This window comes from Rhincodon typus, chromosome 11, assembly GCF_021869965.1.
Source record: "Rhincodon typus isolate 14 chromosome 11, sRhiTyp1.1, whole genome shotgun sequence".
NCBI classification, from domain to species: Eukaryota; Metazoa; Chordata; class Chondrichthyes; order Orectolobiformes; family Rhincodontidae; genus Rhincodon; species Rhincodon typus.
In genome coordinates, this window is record NC_063342.1 from 1,107,869 (window position 1) to 1,127,305 (window position 19,437).

At 44.6% G+C, this 19,437-nt stretch overlaps 1 protein-coding gene across 1 annotated transcript in view; it reads left to right on the plus strand.

Annotated features, from left to right (window-relative positions):
- The window catches only part of LOC109923776 (ribosomal RNA processing protein 1 homolog A), a 44,528-nt gene extending 32,035 nt beyond the window's left edge, over positions 1-12,493 (plus strand). The window contains exons 14-16 of the mRNA XM_048603193.1: positions 1,651-1,800; positions 7,772-7,838; positions 12,234-12,493. Coding sequence (XP_048459150.1) covers positions 1,651-1,800; positions 7,772-7,838; positions 12,234-12,424 — 408 coding nt within the window. The 3' untranslated portion in view covers positions 12,425-12,493. The remainder of the gene's footprint in view (positions 1-1,650; positions 1,801-7,771; positions 7,839-12,233) is intronic.
- Positions 12,494-19,437: the final 6,944 nt, after the last annotated feature.

Here is a 19,437-nt window from a genome sequence, read left to right on the forward strand (position 1 = left end):
ATACTTTAGTAATAATGCTTTAGTAAAGCCCATGTAGACAACATCCACTGCCCAACCCTCCTCAATCATCTGCATCTCTTCCACAAAAAACTCAATCCAGTTTGAGACACAAGACCTCCGCCACATAAATTGATGCTGACTATCCCTGATAAATCCCTTCTTCTCCAATTACAAGTAAATTCTATCCTTAAGAATCTTTGTTCTTTGTTCTTTGTTAAGAATCTTCCCCAATAATTTCCCTAACACTGATGTTAGACTCACCGGTCTATAATTTCCTGGATTATCCCTGTTGCCTTTCTGAATAAAGGAACAACATCGGTTATTCTCCAGACTTCTAGGACCTCTCCTGTGACTAAAGAGGATTGAAAGATCTCTGTCAAGGCCCCAGCAATCTCCTTCCTTGACTCCCTGAAGATAGATCCCATCAGGCTCTGGAGACTCCTCTACCTTAATGCTTTACAAGACACCCAACACCACCACGTTATTAATACTGACATGTCCTAGAACATCAACACACTGCTCCCTAATCTTGCTATCATCCATGTCCTTCTTGGTGAATACCAATGCAAAGGACTCATATAGGACCTCCCCCATGTCCTCCTTTGTCCTCGAGTGGACCTACCCTTTCCTTAGTTACCATTTTACTCCTAATATATGTATAAATGCCTTGGGATTCCCCTTAATCCTACTTGCCAAGGACATTACATGGTCTATTTTAGCTCTCCTAATTTCTTGTTTAAGTTATTTTCATTATCAAAGGCCTTATTTGATTTCTGTTTTCTAAACCTTACATACGCTTCCTTCTTCTTTTTGACTAAACTTTCAATATCTGTCATTGTCATCCAAGGTTCCTGAATCTTGCCTTTGTTACCCTTCATTCTCACAGAAGTATACTGGTCCTGAACTCTAATCAACTAGCCTTTAAAAAGATCCCCATATGTCAGATGTGAATTTACTCTCAAATAGCTGCCCCAATCTAATTTCTCCAGTTCCTGCCTAATATTGTTGTGATTAGCCTTCCCCGCATTCTCCTGAAGACCAGTCTTGGCCTTATTCATAATTATCTTAAAACTGATGGAATTATGATCATTGTTCCCAGTCACTGTGCTTGACAGATCTGTGCACCTCTGTTACCTGGATTTGTTCAGTCTGCTCGACTATGTGCTGAGAGGAATCTATCTAGTTGACTTAAACCATAGAAGCCCTGCAGTGTGGAAACAGGCCCTTCGGCCCAACAAGTCCACATCAACCCTTGGACCATCCCCCTATAACCCACACACCCCTGAACACTATGGGCAATTTAGCATGGCCAATCCACCTAGCCTGCACATCTTTGGACTGTGGGAGGAAACCGGAGCACCCGTAGGAAACCCACACAGACACGGGGAGAATGTGCAAACTCCACACAGACAGTTGCCCGAGGCTGGAATCGAACCCGGGTCCCTGGCGATGTGAGGCTGCAATGCTAACCACTGAGCCACTGTGCTGCCCCAACTTGTTGCATTTTGTGCCCTCTCCCTCCAGTTGTTTCATCTCTATCGTGTCTATTGAATGCGGTGGATAGTACACTTGATATATCGCTTGTATTATTTGAATGAACTGTTTGTGTGGAAAGATTGTGGTGTTTTTATTGCGTCGTTGTGTTCTCAGGGTGATGCCGGACCTTGTGGTGAAATCAAGACTTCAGCCACAACAGCACCTGATGAATTTGTGAAGTTTGAGAGCACTCCAATTCCAAAACCCATCTTCTTTAAGAAAGCCAAAAGTGCTGAGCCTGTTTCCAAACAGCAGTGTAATATGGTGAGAATGTGCTTGGGGAGTAGATCAGAGAAAGCTGAGTCAGACTGTGTGGGATCACACTTTGCACTATGTACCTTATGTGCCGTTCTTAATGGGAGTGATGATCCAGATATTAGTCAGGAAGAAGGCTTGTATGGTATTAGATGAAATCAACATAATGAGAGAGGGGGAAGTATTAATCTTTCAAGGTGGATAAGTTCTCAGGCCAGGATGAACAGGGTGAAATTGAGGGTCATGATTGAGAGGAACTTCCAGTCAGCTTCTGTAAGGGCTCAGGGTACAGTTCCTTCCTGTTCATGGTGTATAGCAGTGATCTGGGCTTCATTGTAGGGGTTGTAATTAAGATGTTTGCAGATGATACAAAAGTTGCCTTGATTGATAGCAAGGAGAAATGTGTAGTCTCCAGGAAGATGTCACTGGACTGTTCTGATGGGCAAGAGAGTGACAAATGGAATTCCACCTGGAGCAGTGTGTGCAGGACAGACAAAGGGAGGGAATAAAGCGTTCAGGTGAATGAATAGTCAGAGCTGCAGAAAGGGCTTTAACTGTAATAGAGAGGTGTGGGAGGGTTCCAGGAGGGAATATGTAGGTTTACACAGTAAAATGATTTGGCAGCAATGCAGTAGTGATACCCAGGGTAAGACAAACATGGAAAAAAAAAACAGCAAGAAGGGTCTAAACAGGGGCCTGTGGGGCAAAATGATGAAAGACAAAATTAATGCCTTTTGAATGCATATAGTATTGGAACAAAATTACTGAATTAATGGCACAAATAGAGGTTAATGGGCACATCATGTGGCCATTGCAGAACCTTCCCACCAAAAAAGCAACTCTTATCTGCTTCCATTTCACCCTCTCTTATCCACTCATTTGGAGTCCTTGAATTCTGACGGCTTTGTAATCATTCGTGCACTCTTATCCTTCACTGGGGTGCTGAGACACCAGGAGATCAAAGCTGGGAACTGGATTTCAGCAGTGTATGGCAGGAGATTGAGAACATGTGAAAAGGCAGCACATTAATCATGGGTGACTTTAATCTGGCAGATTGGGATAAACAAATTGACAGAGGTAACCTTGAAGAAGATATCATGGACTATATTCGGGACAGATTCCTGGAACAATATTACAGACGGGTTATAATGTAGACAGAGGCCATTCAGCCCATTGTGCCTTCGTCATTATGTTAAATGAGCATGATTACCAAGTGCCAATGTCCTGCTATTTCTCCATATATTTGCACAGTATTTCTATCTGAACTGGGCAGCCCAGTTGGCTGGACAGCTGGTTTGAGATGCAGAGTGACACTAACAGTGTGGGTTCAATTTCTGCACTGGCTAAGGTCACCACAAAGGTTCTGTCTCTCGACCTTCCCCCTCCCTGAGGCGTTTTGACCCTCCTGTTAAGCCACCATCATTCGACTCTCTGATGAGAGAGCAACCCTCTGAGACTATGGTAATTATTACTGATTCCATTCAATAACCATCCAATTCCATCTTGACTGCCTCACTTGAACCTGTGTTCCCCACATTTCCAGGCAATCCATCCCATATTCTGAGAACTTGCTGAGTGAAAATGTTTCCCTCACTTCTTTTGCACATCACTTTAAAATCTGTGCTCTCTTGTTCTAGTTCCTGTTATGAGTAGGGAAGTTGCAAACCCAACCAGGGATCAGGCTGTTATGATCTGGTGGTGTGTAATGAGGCAGTTTTAATTAATGATGTCAAAATCACAAATCATTAGAAGGAGGCCATTTGTTTCATTGTCAGAGTAAATGATCCTCTAAGAAATGATGATGATAAAATGGTAGAATATAGCATTCAGTTTGAGAAACTTGGTGAGAAACAACTATACTAAGCTTAAGAGAACAGGAATGAGGGCAGAATTGCCAGAAGTTGAACTGGGAAAGAGGTTCAGCAACAAAGACTGTTGAGGAACCAGAAAACTCAAGTTTAGGAAAATAGTTCATGACTCACAGCGAACTTGTATCCCAATGAGGAAGAAGGATTCTAGGAAGGTGATAAACTAAGCATGGAACCAGGGATATTAAAGATGGTGTCAAATTGAAAGAATTAAACATGATCCTGGATGTGGAGAGATGGAACAATGCCAGTTGGGGGACTGGGAAAGGTATAAAAGCCACCAAAAGATGACCAAGAGAATATTTTTAATGGTAAACGAACACAGACAGTAAGACCTTCAAATACATGAGAAGGAAGAGGGAGGCCAAAGTGAACATAGGCCCCTTAATGAATGAGATGGAGAAATAATAATGGGGAGCCAGGAAGTGACAAATTAAATTTGAAGTTATGTACTTTGGTAAGAAGAATAGAAGGGGTGAATATTATTTAAATATTCAGTATGTTTAGAAAGGGTTAGGAATCTAAGCACATTGTCATCCCTTTATCGAATGAGAAGAGGGATGGTAAATACAGGACTGAAGGTGTTGCATCTGAATGCACACAGTATACAAAATAAGGTAAATGAGCTTGTGGCACAGATTGGAATTGGTGAGTATGATGTGGTGGGCATCACGGAGATGTGGCTGCAATGGGATCAGGATTGGGAGCCAGATATCCAAGGATATACATCCTGTCAAAAAGAAAAGCAGGTGGGCAGAGGGGGTTGCCTTATTAGTATGAAATGAAATTAAATCGATAGCAAGAAATGACATAGAGTCAGATGGTGTATAATCTGTGTAGGTAGAGTTGAGGAACTGCAGAGGTTAAAAAAAAAACATAATGGGAGTTATGTACAGGCCTCCAAAGAGTAGTCAGGATGTGGGGAACAAGATACACCTGGAGATAGAAAAGGTGTGTAAGAAAGACAAGGTTACAGTAATCATGGGAGATTTCAATCTGCAGGTGGACTGGGAAAATCATGTTGGTAGTGGATTGCAAGAAGAGGAATTTGTGGAATGTCGATGAGATAGCTTTTTGGAGCAGCTTGTGGTGGAGCCCACAAGGGAACAGGCCATACTGGATTTGGTGTTGTGCAATGAGGCAGACTTGATAAGGGAGCTTAAGGTAAAGGAACCCTTAGGAGGCAGTGATCATAAAATGATAGAATTTACTCTGCAATTTGAGAGGGAGAAGATAGAATCAGAGGTAACGATATTACAGCTGAATAAAGGAGACTACAGAGGCCTGAGGGAGGAGCTGGCCAGAATTGACTGGGAGAGGAGCCTAGCAGGAAAGACAGTGGAACAGCAATGGCAGGAGTTTCTGGGAGTAATTCAGGAGACACTGCAAAAATGCATCCCTAGGAAAAAGAAGCATGGTACAGGGAGGATGAGGCAACCATGGCTGAGTAAGGAAGTCAGGGATAGCATAAAAGCATAAAGGAAAGTATATAATGTGGCGAAGGGCAGTGGGAAACCAGAGGATTGAAACGCTTACAAAGACCAACAGAGGGCAACAAAAAAAGAAATAAAGGAGGCAGAGGATTAAATATGAGGGTAAGTTAGCCACTAACGTAAAAGAAGATTGTAAGAGTTTCTTTAGATATATAAAGGGTAAAAGAGAGGCAAAAGTGGATTTTGGGCCACTGGAAAATACGCTGGAAAAATAGTAATGGGGAACAAAGAAATGGGAGAAGAACTGAACAAGCACTTTGTGTCAGTCTTCACGGTGGAAGACACGAGTAATATCCCAAAAATTCAGGAGAGTCAGGAGGCAGAGCTGAGTATGGTGGCCATCACCAAGGGAAAGGTGCTAGTAAAACTGATTGGCCTGAAGGTGGATAAATCACCTGGATTAGATGGACTACACCCCAGTGTTCTTAAGGAGAAAGCTGAAGCGATAGTGGAAGCGTTAGTGGTGATCTTCCAGGAATCGCTAGTGTCAGGGAGAGTCCCAGAGGACTGGAAAATCGCTAACTTGACACCCCTGTTTAAAAAGGGAGTAAGGCAAAAGACTGAAAATTACTGGCCGAATAGCCTAACCTCGGTCGTGGGTAAGATTTTAGAGTCCATTGTGAAGGATGAGACTTTTGCATACTTGGAAGTGCATGGTAAAATAGGGCAAAGTCAGCATGGTTTCAAAGAGAACAAAGAACAAAGAAAATTACAGCACAGGAACAGGCCTTTCGGCCCTCCAAGCCTGCGCCGATCCAGATCCTCAGTCTAAACCTGTCGCCTGTTTTCCAAGGATCTGTATCCCTCTGCTCCCTGCCCATTCATGTATCTGTCTAGATACATCTTAAATGACGCCATCTTGCCCGCCTCTACCACCTCTGCTGGCAACGCGTTCCAGGCACCCACCACCCTCTGCGTGAAGAACTTTCCACGCATATCTCCCTTAAACCTTTCCCCTCTCACCTTGAAATCGTGACCCCTAGTAATTGTGTCCCCCACTCTGGGAAAAAGCTCCTTGCTATCCACCCTGTCTATACCTGTCATGATTTTGTAGACCTCAATCAGGTCCCCCCTCAACCTCCGTCTTTCTAATGTAAATAATCCTAATCTACTCAACCTCTCTTCGTAGCTAGCGCCCTCCATACCAGGCAACATCCTGGTGAACCTCCTCTGCACCCTCTCCAAAGCATCCACATCTTTTTGGTAATGTGGCGACCAGAACCGTACACGGTATTCCAAATGTGGTCAAACCAAAGTCCTATACGACTGTAACATGACCTGCCAACTCTTGGACTCAATGTCCCATCCGATGAATGAAAGCATGCCGAATGCCTTCTTGACCACTCTATCGACCTGCGTTGCCACCTTCAAGGTACAATGGACCTGAACACCCAGATCTCTCTGTGCGTCAGTTTTCCCCAGGGCTTTTCCATTTACCGTATAGTTCGCTCTTGAATTGGATCTTCCAAAATGCTTCACCTTGCATTTGCCTGGATTGAACTCCATCTGCCATTTCTCCTCCCGACTCTCCAATCTATCAATATTCTGCTGCATTCTCCGACAGTCCCCTTCACTATCTGCTACTCCACCAATCTTCGTGTCATCTGCAAACTTGCTAATCAGACCATCTATACCTTCCTCCAGATCATTTATGTATATCACAAACAACAGTGGTCCCAACACGGATCCCTGTGGAACACACTGGTCACAGTTCTCCATTTTGAGAAACTCCCATCCACTACAACTCTCTGTCTCCTGTTGCCCAGCCAGTTCTCTATCCATCTAGCTAGTACACCCTGGACCCCATGCGACTTCACTTTCTCCATCAGCCTACCATGGGGAACCTTATCAAACGCCTTACTGAAGTCCATGTATATGACATCTACAGCCCTTCCCTCATCTATTTCATCAAGGGGAGGTCATGCCTGGCCAATCTGTTAGAATTCTTTGAGGAAGTGACGAGCAGGTTAGACCAAGGAGAGCCAATGGATGTTATCTACCTGGACTTCAAGAAGGCCTTTGATAAGGTGCTGCACAGGAGGCTGCTGAGTAAGATAAGGGCCCATGGATTTAGAGGCAAGGTGCTAGCATGGATTGAAGATTGGCCGTCTGGCAGAAAGCAGAGAGTGAGGTTAAAAGGGTCTTTCTCAGGAAGCAGCCGGTGACAAGTGGTGTTCCGCAAAGGTCAGTGTGGGACCACAGTTTTTCACTTTATACATTAAATGATATATGAGAAGGAACTGAGGGCATTCTGTGGATGGTGTGGTTAGGAAGGGGCAGTTCCTCCCTAGGTTGTGGGGCTGTTCCTGACCAGGAGGACTTGGATTTCAGGTTAATTTTTTCAAGAAGACAATGCTGGTGATCTGGACGTTGCTATGAGAGAGGTTGGTTGAGGTTAGGAGCATTGCATTTCCCGAAGTTCTTGGATCCAGGCCATGTAGTTCTGTAACCCATGGGGCTGTCATACCAAGAGCTGGGTGGCTCCTTGTCAGGCAATGCAGACCCAATGGGTCTTCTGTGCGCTAAATGTTTAAAATTCTGTGACCAAACTGATTTATTTTCCTTGGTTAACCCAGCTGCATTGTTTAAAAATACTTTTTGTTTTCTCTGATTTTGCAGATTAAAGTCATGTCCATGTCCAGTGCAAAGAAAGTACGGTTTGGGCTGAAAAAGAATATGACAGCAGGTAAGGTGTGGCAGCAGGAGCAGCTGAATTACTGAGCTTTAATCCCCTACGCTTGGCATGTGGTGCTAACTGAGGAGTGAGTGCTGGCAAGAAGCAGCTTGTGGCCTGGGTATGGCGGCTGTAACTTACCATTATTTGGGACTCAGTCTGGATACAAACTAAGGCCTTGTATAGGGCCAGTTTTTATATGTTTGAGCCCACGTCCCCAGAGTATCAGCCTGGGGCATGGAGTGTCTAATCCAGTGACATGATCACAATGCCATCTCCTCCTCATTTGGAAACTGCAGCTCCAGGCATTACTGGTGAACAGTGACCCATTGCCATGACTAACACTGTGTGATTGGTAGATTGGTAGGGGACAAGTTGGGTATGTTTTTCTCTCTTATTGGTTCCCTCCACCTCCCGCAGAGCCAGTCGAGCAGCTATGTTTTTTCAGACTCAACAAAGTAGTGCCACTGCCAAATCACTCCTGGTGCTTGGTATTGAAGTTTCCCCATCCAGAGTACATTTTGTACCCTTGCCATCCTCAGTGCTTCCTCCAAGTGTTGTTCAAAATGGAGGAGTACTGATTCATCAGCTGAGGGAGGACAGTACATGGTAATCAGCAGGAGATTTCCTTGCCAATGTTTAACCTGAAACCATGAGGCTTCATGGGGTCCGGAGTCAATGTTGAGGACCCCTCGAGCAACACCTTCCCGACTGTATACCACTGTGCCACCACCTGTGCTGGGTCTGTCCTTTTGGTAGGAGTGGTGTAATGTACGATTGAGTACAGAATTAGGTGGTTCGTCCAGATGAATGCCTGACTGTGAGAGAGTGCAGGAGGGTTGGTTTTAGATCTCTGGGTCACTGGGGGCAGCGGGACCTACACAAAGCAGATAGGTTGCTCCTGAAGTGGAATGGGACCCGTACCCTTGGGGGAGGTTTGCTGATGCTGTTGGAAGGGGTTAAACTAACTTGGCAGGGGCTGGGATCCAGAGAGAATGTTCAGCGGGGAAATATGAACAGCCAGGATTAGAAGAGACAGCAAAGGAATCGGGAACGTACAGACATTACGGAGGAGTTATGGCACAAGGGAGCTTGGCGAGGTTGGGTGGGATTTATTTTAAAGGAGTCTGAACAAGGGACAAATGTGTTAAATTAAAATGTGATGTCATTGCTGTCACTGAGACAGGGTTGAGAGAGGGGCAGGATTGACAGCTCAATATTCAAGGATGCAGAGTCCTATGGTTAGAGAGGGAAGGAGGTAAAAGAGGAGGGAGTGCCACAACATTGATCAGGGAATCATTCTTGTCAGCCTCTGGACCTCCTCCAATGTCAGCACATCCTTCCTAAGATACGGGGCCCAAAACTGCTCACGATATTCCAAATGCAGTCTAACCAGAGCCTTATACAGCCTCAGCAGTACATCCCTGCTTCTGCATTGTAGCCCTCTCAAAATGAATGCTAACATTGCATTCGCCTTCCTAACTTCCAGCTGAACCTGCATGTTAACCTTAAGAGAATCCTGAACTGGGACTCCCAAACCCTTTGTGGTTCAGATTTCCGAAGCCTTTCCCCATTTAGAAAATAGTCTGCACCCCTATTCTTCCTACCAAAGTGCATAATTTCCTCAAAACTAACTGTTCTTCCCTCTATCTTTGTGTCATCTGCAAACTAAGCAACAACATCCTCACTTCCTTCATCTAGATCATTAATGTATAATGTGAATAGTCATGGTCCCAACACTGACCCTGTTGAACTCCACTAGTTACTGGCTGCCATCCTATAAAAGACCCCTTTATATCCACTCTTTGCCTTCTGCCAGTCAGCCAATCCTCTATCCCTGCCAGTGCCTTACCCCAACACCATGGGTTCATATCTTATTTAGCAGCCTAATGTGCAGCACCTTGTCAAAAGCCTTGATAACGGACTCTAAAATCCTACCAACGACTGAGGTCAGACTAACCAGCCTTTAGTTTTCTGTCTTCTACCTTCCTCCCTTCTTAAACAGGGGGTGTTATATGAGCCATTTTCCAGGCCTCTGGGACCCTCCCTAACTCCAGTGATTCCTGAAAGATCACCACCAATACCTCTGCAATCTCCTCAGCGATCTCCTTCAGAACTCTGGGGTATAGTCCATCTGGTCTGGGTGATTTATCCACCTTCAGACCTTTCAGCTTCCCCAGCACCTGCTCCTTAGGGATGGCCCCTACACTCACCTCCGTCCTTTGTATATCCCCAGCCTCATTTCCAAGCGGTCCAATGTACACGCTTGCCTCTCTTACGTTTTAGATATCACAAAAAAAAGCTGCAATATTCTTTTATATTACTAGCTAGCTTACTCTCATATTTCATCTTCAGCCTGTTTATTTTTTCTTTAATTATTTTCTGTTGGTTTGTAAAGAAATCCTACTGATCTTCACCACATTATGATATCTCTTCACTTACCTTGCCAGCCATGGTTGCCTCATCCTCCCCTTAATATGTTTCTTCTTCTTTAGGATGAATTTTTTTTTTGTGCCAAGGCATAGAGTTTAGGAGAAGTAAGATTATGTTTGGAACTGTATAAAAGGGTATTCGGGCCACAGCTAGAATATTGTGTGCAATTCTGGAATCTGCATTATACGATTGATGTGATAGCACTGCAGAGAGTGCAGAGGAGATTTACCGGGATGTTGCCTGAGCTGGAGAGTTTTGGTTGTAAAGAGATTCCACAGACTGGGGATCACGTTTGAGATGTATAAAATTATGAGGGGGCAAAGCCTTTTCCGCTTGCTGGAGGGATCAGTGATTGGGGACATGGATTTAAGGTAAGGGGCAGAAGGTCTATAGGAAATATGAGGAAAAGCCTTTTCACCCAGATGGTGGTGGGAATCCGGAATTCTCTGCCTGAAAATGTGGTAGAGGCAGAAAGCCTCATAACATTGCAATGCAAGGCATATAGGGCTATGGGCCAAGGGTAGGACAAAAGGACTAGGATAGTTAGGTGGTTGCTTTTGACGGGTGCAGACGAGATGGGATGAAGGGACTTTTTCTGTCCAGATGGCTAGTCCAGTTCAGCTTGTGGTCAATGGTCATCACTAGTTTATTGATATTGGAGGGGGGTGGGGTTCAGTCATGGTGGTGCCACTATTCTTGTCAGTAGTCATTGTCTGGCACTTGAGATGCAAATGTCACTTGCCACATGTCAGCCCAAGCCTGGATATTGTCCAGATCTTGTTGCATTTGAACGGGAACTGCTTCAGTATCTGAGGAGTCATGAATGGTGCTGAACATTGTGCAATCATCGGCGAACATCCCCACTTCTGACCTTGTAATGGTGGGAAGGTCATTGATGAAGCAGCTGAAGATGGTTGGGCCTAGAACACTACCCTGAGGAACTCCTGCAGAGATGTCCTGGAGCTGAGATGATTGGCCTCCAACAACCATGACCATCTTCCAATGTGTCAGGTATGACTCCAACCACCGGAGAGTTTGCCCCCTGATACCCATTGATTCCCGTTTTGCTAGGGCTCCTTGATGCCGCACTCGGTCGAATGCCGCCTTGATGTCAAAGGCTGTCACTCTCACCTCACATCTGGAATTCAGCCCTTTTGTCCATGTTTGAACCAAGGCTGTAATGAGGTCAGGAGCTGAGTGGCCTGGCAGAACCCAAACTGGGTGTCACTGAGCAGGTGCTGCTTGATAGCACTGTTAGTGACACCCTCCATGACTTTACTGATGATCGACAGTAGGCTGATGGGGCGGGTTTTGGCCGGGTTGGATTTGACCTGCTTTTTGTGGATGGGACAGCGCAGGACAATATTCAAATTGTTAGGTAGCTACAAAAGTACGAATTAGGAGCAGGAGTAGGTCACTTGACCCCTTGAACCTGCTCCATCATTCAGTAAGATAATGGCTGATCTGATGTAACGCAGCTGCACTGTGCCAGCAAACCCTGATCATCTTTCACCCCCTTCCTTACCAAGAATCTGTCTATCTCGAATAAAAATATTTGAAGACTCTGCTCCCACTCTGTTCAGGAAAAGAGTTCTAAAGCATTGGGACTGTAGAAAATGTTTTACCTCACTTCTGTCTCAAATGGGTCACTTACAGTTCTACATTCTGCCATAAAAGGAAACATCCTCTCCAGATCCTCACTGTCACAATGCCTCAGGACCTTTCTACATGCACCCAGTGAGGGTCAGTGTGTGTCGGACCCCGTCCCCCAGTGAGTGTTAGTGTGTGTGGGACCCTGTACCCTAGTCAGTGTTAGTGTGCGTGCAAGACTGTCCCCTAATGAGGGCCGGGCAAGGGGTTAGAGACTCGATTGGCACAACGTTCAGTTAGTTTGAAGTTTTCATTCTGTTTAAAACAGAGGAATATATTCTTAATGTTAAATGAATACTTACTAAAATTCATTTCTATTTTCAGAATTTAAAAGAACAGACAAAAGTATTCTGGTGAGCCCAGCAGGAACATCTCGAATTGCATTTGATCCTGAGCAGAAGCCCCATCACAGTGTGTTAAAGTCCAACTCAACAGCAGCCCATTCCCCCAGCATCCTGGCTAAACGGGCATCTTTCACCAGAAAGGGACGGCCCCAAAAAATGGACAGTCTCTAAGTGTCCCATGCTCACTTTTCTATACATACCATTTTTATTATAAATAAAATTTGTTTGATGAACTTTGAATTGTGAAGACTTGGATTCTAGAGTTTGGGCTTATGTTTCAATTGGGAGAAGTGAAGTGCATCGCTGCCAGAGGGTCAGCGCTGAGGGACCGCCGCGCTGCCGGACGTTCAGCACTGAGGGAGTGCCACGCTGTCGGAAGGTCAGCGTTGAGGGAGTGCCGCGCTGTCCTTGGGTCAGCGCTGAGGGAGTTCTACACTTTGTTTTTCTTTATTCATTCAGGGGATGAGAGCATCACTGGCCAGGCAATATTTATTGCCCATCCCTAATTAGCCAGAGGGCAGTTACGTGTCAACCACATTGCTATGGGTCTGGAGTCACCATGTAGGCCAAACCAGGTAAGGATGGCAGTTTCCTTCCCTAAAGGACATTAGTGAACCAGATGGGTTTTTCCAACAATCAACAATGGATTCACGGTCATCATTAGCTTCTTAATTCCAGATATTTTATTGCATTCAAATTCCACCATCTGCCATAGCAGGATTCGAACCCGGGTCCCCAGAACATTATCTGGGTCTCTGATTAACAGTCCAGCGATAATACCACTAGGCCATTGCCCTCCCCATCAGAGGGTCAGTGCTGAGGGAGTGCCGCGCTGCCGGAGGGTCAGTGCTGAGGGAGTGCCGCGCTGCCGGAGGGTCAGTGCTGAGGGAGTGCCGCGCTCTCAGAGGGTCAGTGCTGAGGGAGTGCTGCACTGTCAGAGGGTCAGCACTGAGGGAACGCCGTGCTGTATTTGGAGAAAACAAAGATGCAAAGCAACAATAAATTATGGAATACTTGGGACTCTTGGGGAGCAGGAGAATCTCCTTGTGTCTGTCCCAGATCCCCTGTAACTGGATGGACAGATGCAATACAAGATGTGAGCACACTCAAGGTTGTACGGGAAAGATTTGCAAGCATGTTGTCGACACAGTAAACTGATTTACAAGGAAGAGAATAGGTCGGAGATTTCTCTTTTGATGCTTCATCAGGATAGAGGGTCCCAGCCAAAATGTTGACTTTCCTGGTCCTCTGATGCTGCCTGACCTGCTGTGTTCCTCCATGCCCAGACGGTATTGACAAGGAACAGGAGTAAGCCATTCAGCCCGTGAGTCTGTTCTACCATTAAGTCAGATCATGACTAACCTGTGGCCTAATTCCATATACCTGACTTTAGCCCATATCCCTTAATACCTTTGCTTACAAAAAAATTGCTCAGATTTAAAATTAGCAACTGATCCAGCATCCACTGCCGTTTGTGCAAGAGAGTTCCAAACCTCTACCACCCTTTATGTGTAGACACAAGCTTTCAGAGTCTCGCTGCTTCTTCAAGTGTTAGTGAGGGAGGTGGCATCTGACGCAGAATTTATAAGCAAAATATCAAAGGGTCATAGAACTGATGCCAATGTATTTTTTTTATCAGTTAGAAAGGATTAATATGCAAATTCCAGAATTTCTTTCCTGTCACTACCCTGAGATAACTAAAGGTTTTATCAGTATACCAGAGGTGACATTTCAGGTCAAATAATCATTTTAGATGTGAGGCCTTGTTTAGGTTCTGGCTGTGTATTAACTTGGAGTCAGACTGGTTTTCTTTCCAAAGTAGGAATTTACAAAAAGCCACATTTACGAAATAGAATGTATCTGCAATTACAAATCTGTAAATGCAAATTCGCCTTAAACCACTGGTTAAGTGCAATCTTAGCCGTTTGATGTAGTGCAGCGGCTTGCTCGGCCATTTCAGAGGGCTGTTAAGAATCAACCAATTGCTGTGTGTCTGGAGTCACATGTAGGACAGACCAGGTAAGGATAGAACAGTACAGGCCCTTCGGCCCACGATGTTGTGCCGAACTTTTACCCTGAACCTAAGGTCTATCTAACCTCCACCCCTACCTTATACTATCATCCATATGCCTATCTAATAGCCACTTAAAGGCCTAATGAGGCCGACACCACCACCCTCTCCGGCAATGCATTCCACGCCCTGACCACTCTCTGAGTAAAGAACCTACTTCTGATGTCTCCCCTGTATCTATCTCCACTCACTTTAAAACTATGCCCCCTCGTAATAGCTGCCCCCACCCTAGGAAAAAGTCTGTGGCTGTATGCTCTATCTATACCTCTGATCATTTTGTACACCTCTATCAAGTCACCTGTCATCCTTTTGTCGTTCTAAAGAGAAAAGCCCTAGCTCTCTCAACCTTTCCTCGTAAGACCTTCCCTCCATTCCAGGCAACATCCTGGTAAATCTCTTCTGCACCTTTTCCAACACTTCCACATCTTTCCTGTAATGAGGCGACCAGAACTGGACACAATACTCCAGTTGTGGCCGAACCAGGCTTGTGTATAGCTGGAGCATAACTTCACGGCTCTTGAACTCAATCCCTCTATTAATGAAAGCTAACACACCATACGCCTTCTTAACAACTCTCTCCACCTGGGTGGCAGCTTTCAGGGAACTGTGGACATGAACCCCAAGATCCTTCTGCTCCACCACACTGCCAAGAATCTTTCCGTTAACCCTGTATTCTGCTTTCGAGTTTGTCTTACCAAAATGAATCATCTCACACTTTTCAGGTTTAAATTCCGTCTGCCACTTCTCAGCCCAGCTCAGCATCCTATCAATGTCCCTTTGTAACCTAGAACAGCCCTCTGCACTATCCACAACTCGACCCACCTTTGTATCGTCCGCGAACTTACTAATCCACCCTTCCACTCCTTCATCCAAATCAGTTACAAAAATCACAAATAGAAGAAGACCCAGAACAGATCCTTGTGGTACACCACTTGTAACTGAGCACCACGTTGAATATTTTCCGTCCACTACCACCCTTTGTCTTCTAAGGGTCAGCCAATTCTGAATCCAATCTGCCACATTTCCCCCTATCCCATGCCTCCTTATCTTCTGCATGAGCCTACCATGGGGAACCTTATCAAACGCCTTACTTAAATCCATGTATACCACATCCACTGCTCTACCCTCATCCATGTGTTTGGTCACCTCTTCAAAGAATTCAATAAGGTTTGTGAGGCATGACCTATCCCTCACAAATCCATGCTGACTATCTTGAAACAAACTGTGCCTATCCAGGTGATCATAAATCCTATCTCTCAGAGCCCTTTCCAATAATTTGCCCACCACTGACGTAAGACTAATTGGCCTGTAATTTCCGGGGTTATCCCTATTCCCTTTTTTGAATAAGGGAATGATGTTTGCGTCTCTCCAATCTTCCGGCACTATACCCGTGGACAATGAGGACGAAAAGATCATCGCCAAAGGCCCTACGATCTCTTCCCTCCCTTCCTATAGAATCCTTGGACAAATCCCATCAGGCCCAGGGGTCTTATCTATCTTCAAGTTCCTCAAAATTCCTAGTACGTCTTCCTTTCTAACATCGACCTCCTCTAGCCTACCAGCCTGTTTCACACTGTCCTCCTCTACAACTAGGTCCCACTCAGTTGTGAATACCGAAGAAAAGTATTCATTAAGGACCTCTCCTATCTCTTTAGGCTCCGTGCACAAATTCCCTTTACAATCCTTGATCAGTCCTACCCTTTCTCTGGTCATTCTCTTATTCCTCACATATGTGTAAAAATCCTTGGAGTTTTCCTTGATCCTATCTGCCAAGGTTTTCTCATGCCCCCTTATAGCTCTTCTAAGCCCTTTCTTCAGCTCCTTCCTGGCTAACTTGTATCCCTCTTGAGCCTTTTCCGTTTCTTGTTTCCTAAACCTTCTATAAGCATCCTTCTTCCTCTTAACCAGTCGTTCGACCTCTCTTGAGAACCAAGGCACCCTTACTCGACCGCATCTTCCCTGCCTGCTAGGGACAAACATATCGAGCACACGCAGTATGCATTCCTTAAACAATCTCCACATTTGAATAGTGCTCTTCCCTGACAGCATCTGTTCCCATTTTATGTTACCCAGTTCTTGCCTAACAGAATTATAATTACCCTTCCCTCAATTATAAACCTTACCCTGCCGTATGTACCTATCCTTTTCCATGACTATTGTAAAAGTAATAGGGTTACGATCGCTACCACCAAAATGCTCTCCTACCAACAGGTCTAACACTTGGCCCGGTTCATTGCCAAGCACCAAATCCAAAGTGGCCTCTCCTCGTGTTGGTCTATCTACGTACTGTGTCAGGAATCCTTCCTGAATGCACTGGACAAAATCCGCTCCATCTAAACTATTACAGCTATAATGTTTCCTATCAATATTTGGAAAGTTGAAGTCACCCATGACTGCGACCCTGTGACTTCTGCACCTTTCCAGTATCTGCCTCCCAATTCGCTCCTGCACTTCTCAGCAAATATTAGGGGATCTGTTAAAAAAAACCCCAACAAAGTGACTGCTCCTTTCTTGTTCCTAACCTCAACCCAAACTGACTCTGTATACATATCATTCTCGAACTGCCTTTCAGTAGCTGCCATACTCGCCCTGACTAGCAATGCCACTCCCCCACCTCTTTTACCACCCTCCCTATTTCTTTTAAAGCATCTGAATCCCGGAACTTCCAACAACCATTCCTCTCCCTGAGTTACCCAAGTTTCTGTAATGGCCACAATATCGTAGTTCCAATTGCCGACCCATGCTCTAAGTTCATCCGCTTTATTTCTGATACTTCTAGCATTGAAGTATACACACCTCAAACCATCTCGGTGTCCGCAATTACGCTCCATCGACCGCATTTCTTTATAAACCACCTCACTCCCTGTTGTGTCTGTTGGAAGGCCGAATACCTCATCCTCTGAATTATAAATCCGGTTCCCTACGCCCTGCCAAACTAGTTTAAACCATCCCGTATAGCTCTAGCAAACCTCCCTCCCAGGATATTTGTGCCCTTCCGGTTCAGGTGCAACCCGTGCTTACTGTACAGGTCCCACCTGTTTCCTTCCCTAAAGGATATTAGTGAACCAGATGGGTTTTATGACAACGCAGTAGTTGCACAAACATTCAGTAGACTAGTTTATTAGTTTATTAATTATTTGAATTTAATACCCCAGCTGCCAATGTAGAATCTGGACTCTTCCAGAGCATTAGTCCGTGCCACGGTTTTACTGGTGTAGAAGCAGTGCCACTCCGCTTATGATCTTCATCTGTAAGACAAAACCTTTCTTGGAATTGTCAACGAAGGGATTGCTGTCTTTGACAGGCCAAAGGAGATTGAGTCTGCTGTTGAATACTTGCCTTTAAGAACAAACAACACCCAAACCCTTCAGCAGATCTCCCGTCAGGAGCAGGCCTTCTGCTTGTATCTCACTCAGTTTGAACTTTCACACACACTGATTTACTGATTACCAGTTTTGTTTCCCACATCCTTTAGTGATGTTACTTTGGAATCTCGGTCCAAAGTCCATCTTCCTTCGCTTTCCCTCTTCATCGAAATTCCTGGTGGTTGGTATGATGGCTTACTGCTATTCCAGCAGAAAAAGTCCTGACAGGAATTACTTGCACTTTGTCTTTATGCCTATATTTTACTTCCAATTAATCACTCTATTTGCCATATCTTTTTTCCTCATGTTATGTCAATAGGGGAAATAAGTTTAAGGTTCAAAGTTTTGGTCAAGATCTGTAGCTCGGGTTGTGGGTGAAGTTGTTGACTTGCTCGATGAGCTGGCTTGTTCTTATTCAAACAAATGAAAGTTCAAATGACTGAGAATAAGCCAGCTCGGCGAGCAAGTCAACAACCTCATAAGGTAAAAAATGAAAGTTTAAAGGAGATATGAGAGGCACGTTTTTTTACACAGAGTGCCTGACAAGTGCTGCCTGAGTAGATGGTAGAAGCAGATACAATAGCAACATTTAAGAAGCATCTTGACAGATGTATGAAAAGGCAGGAATAGAGGGATACAGACCATGTCGAGGCAAAAGGTTTTTAGTTTAGAAAGGCATCATGTCAGGGCAGGCTTGGTGGGCCAAAGGGCCTGTTCCCGTGCTGTACTGTTCTTTGTTCTAATACTGCAGACTATTTTAGTTCCTCTTTCCAATATTTATTGTACACCTATTTACATTGAGCTGTGGCCCAGTTTCGGTTCTATTTATACTTGGAATGGCTTGAAATCTAACTTTTAAACTTGGCTGCTGGAAACTGAGATATTTAGAAATGGACAGAGGAATTCTGGAGAGGGGAATTCGGAACAGCACAAGCATTTCAAAAATGAAAGGATTTATTGTCATCTTCAATTAATGCCAAAGCAGTTACGTCAATTATGAAATGCTTGTTTTTGGAGTGCAGGGTCATCCTACATCATTATCTAATTGTCACTGACTCAGGCAAGCAAAGGACATGATGCTTCTAATGGTACGTACAAAACAAGTGACTACCAATCCCCAAACTGATTAAATTGCATCTTGACACCAATAAGAATGTAAACTTGTTCTCAGCTTAATCAGAGTTTGTGTAACATCAAGGGCAGAGCTATTTTTGTCTTGTTTCTAAAAGCACTGTTTTTTTTTGGAAATCATGGTTAGTTTGTCTCTGTTCCCGCCTGGTTCCAATTTGAGATTTACGGACCAAGAAACAAGCAGCAAGACCCCTTACTATTGGATAAAGAGGGAGTTTCCTGTGAACTATGGCAGCAGGAAGGGAATTGCTGTGACCACTGAGCTGAGGATGGAGAGGATTGCTGCATTTCTGTGTCCTGTTTGTTTAGTTCAGCCTGTTCTTATAACAGTAACAGGAGCCATTTTGTTATGAAAGCAAAATGTTGACCAGTTCTTCAGTACAATTTTAGGATTGAGCCGGAGAGGGAGATAAGGTAATGAGTAAAGTGAATGAGTGTGCCAGAGATTAGGATTTACAGGATGAAGAAAAGGTCATTGTTTTACTGCCTTCTCAGTGCAGTGCTAAATAAAGAAACTGGGCAGAGGGCCGGGTATTGATGATATAAACCCAAGATCAAAGAGGTGACCTAGTGGAGATAGTCTTGTATAGTATCCAAACAATCTGGATACCATGGAG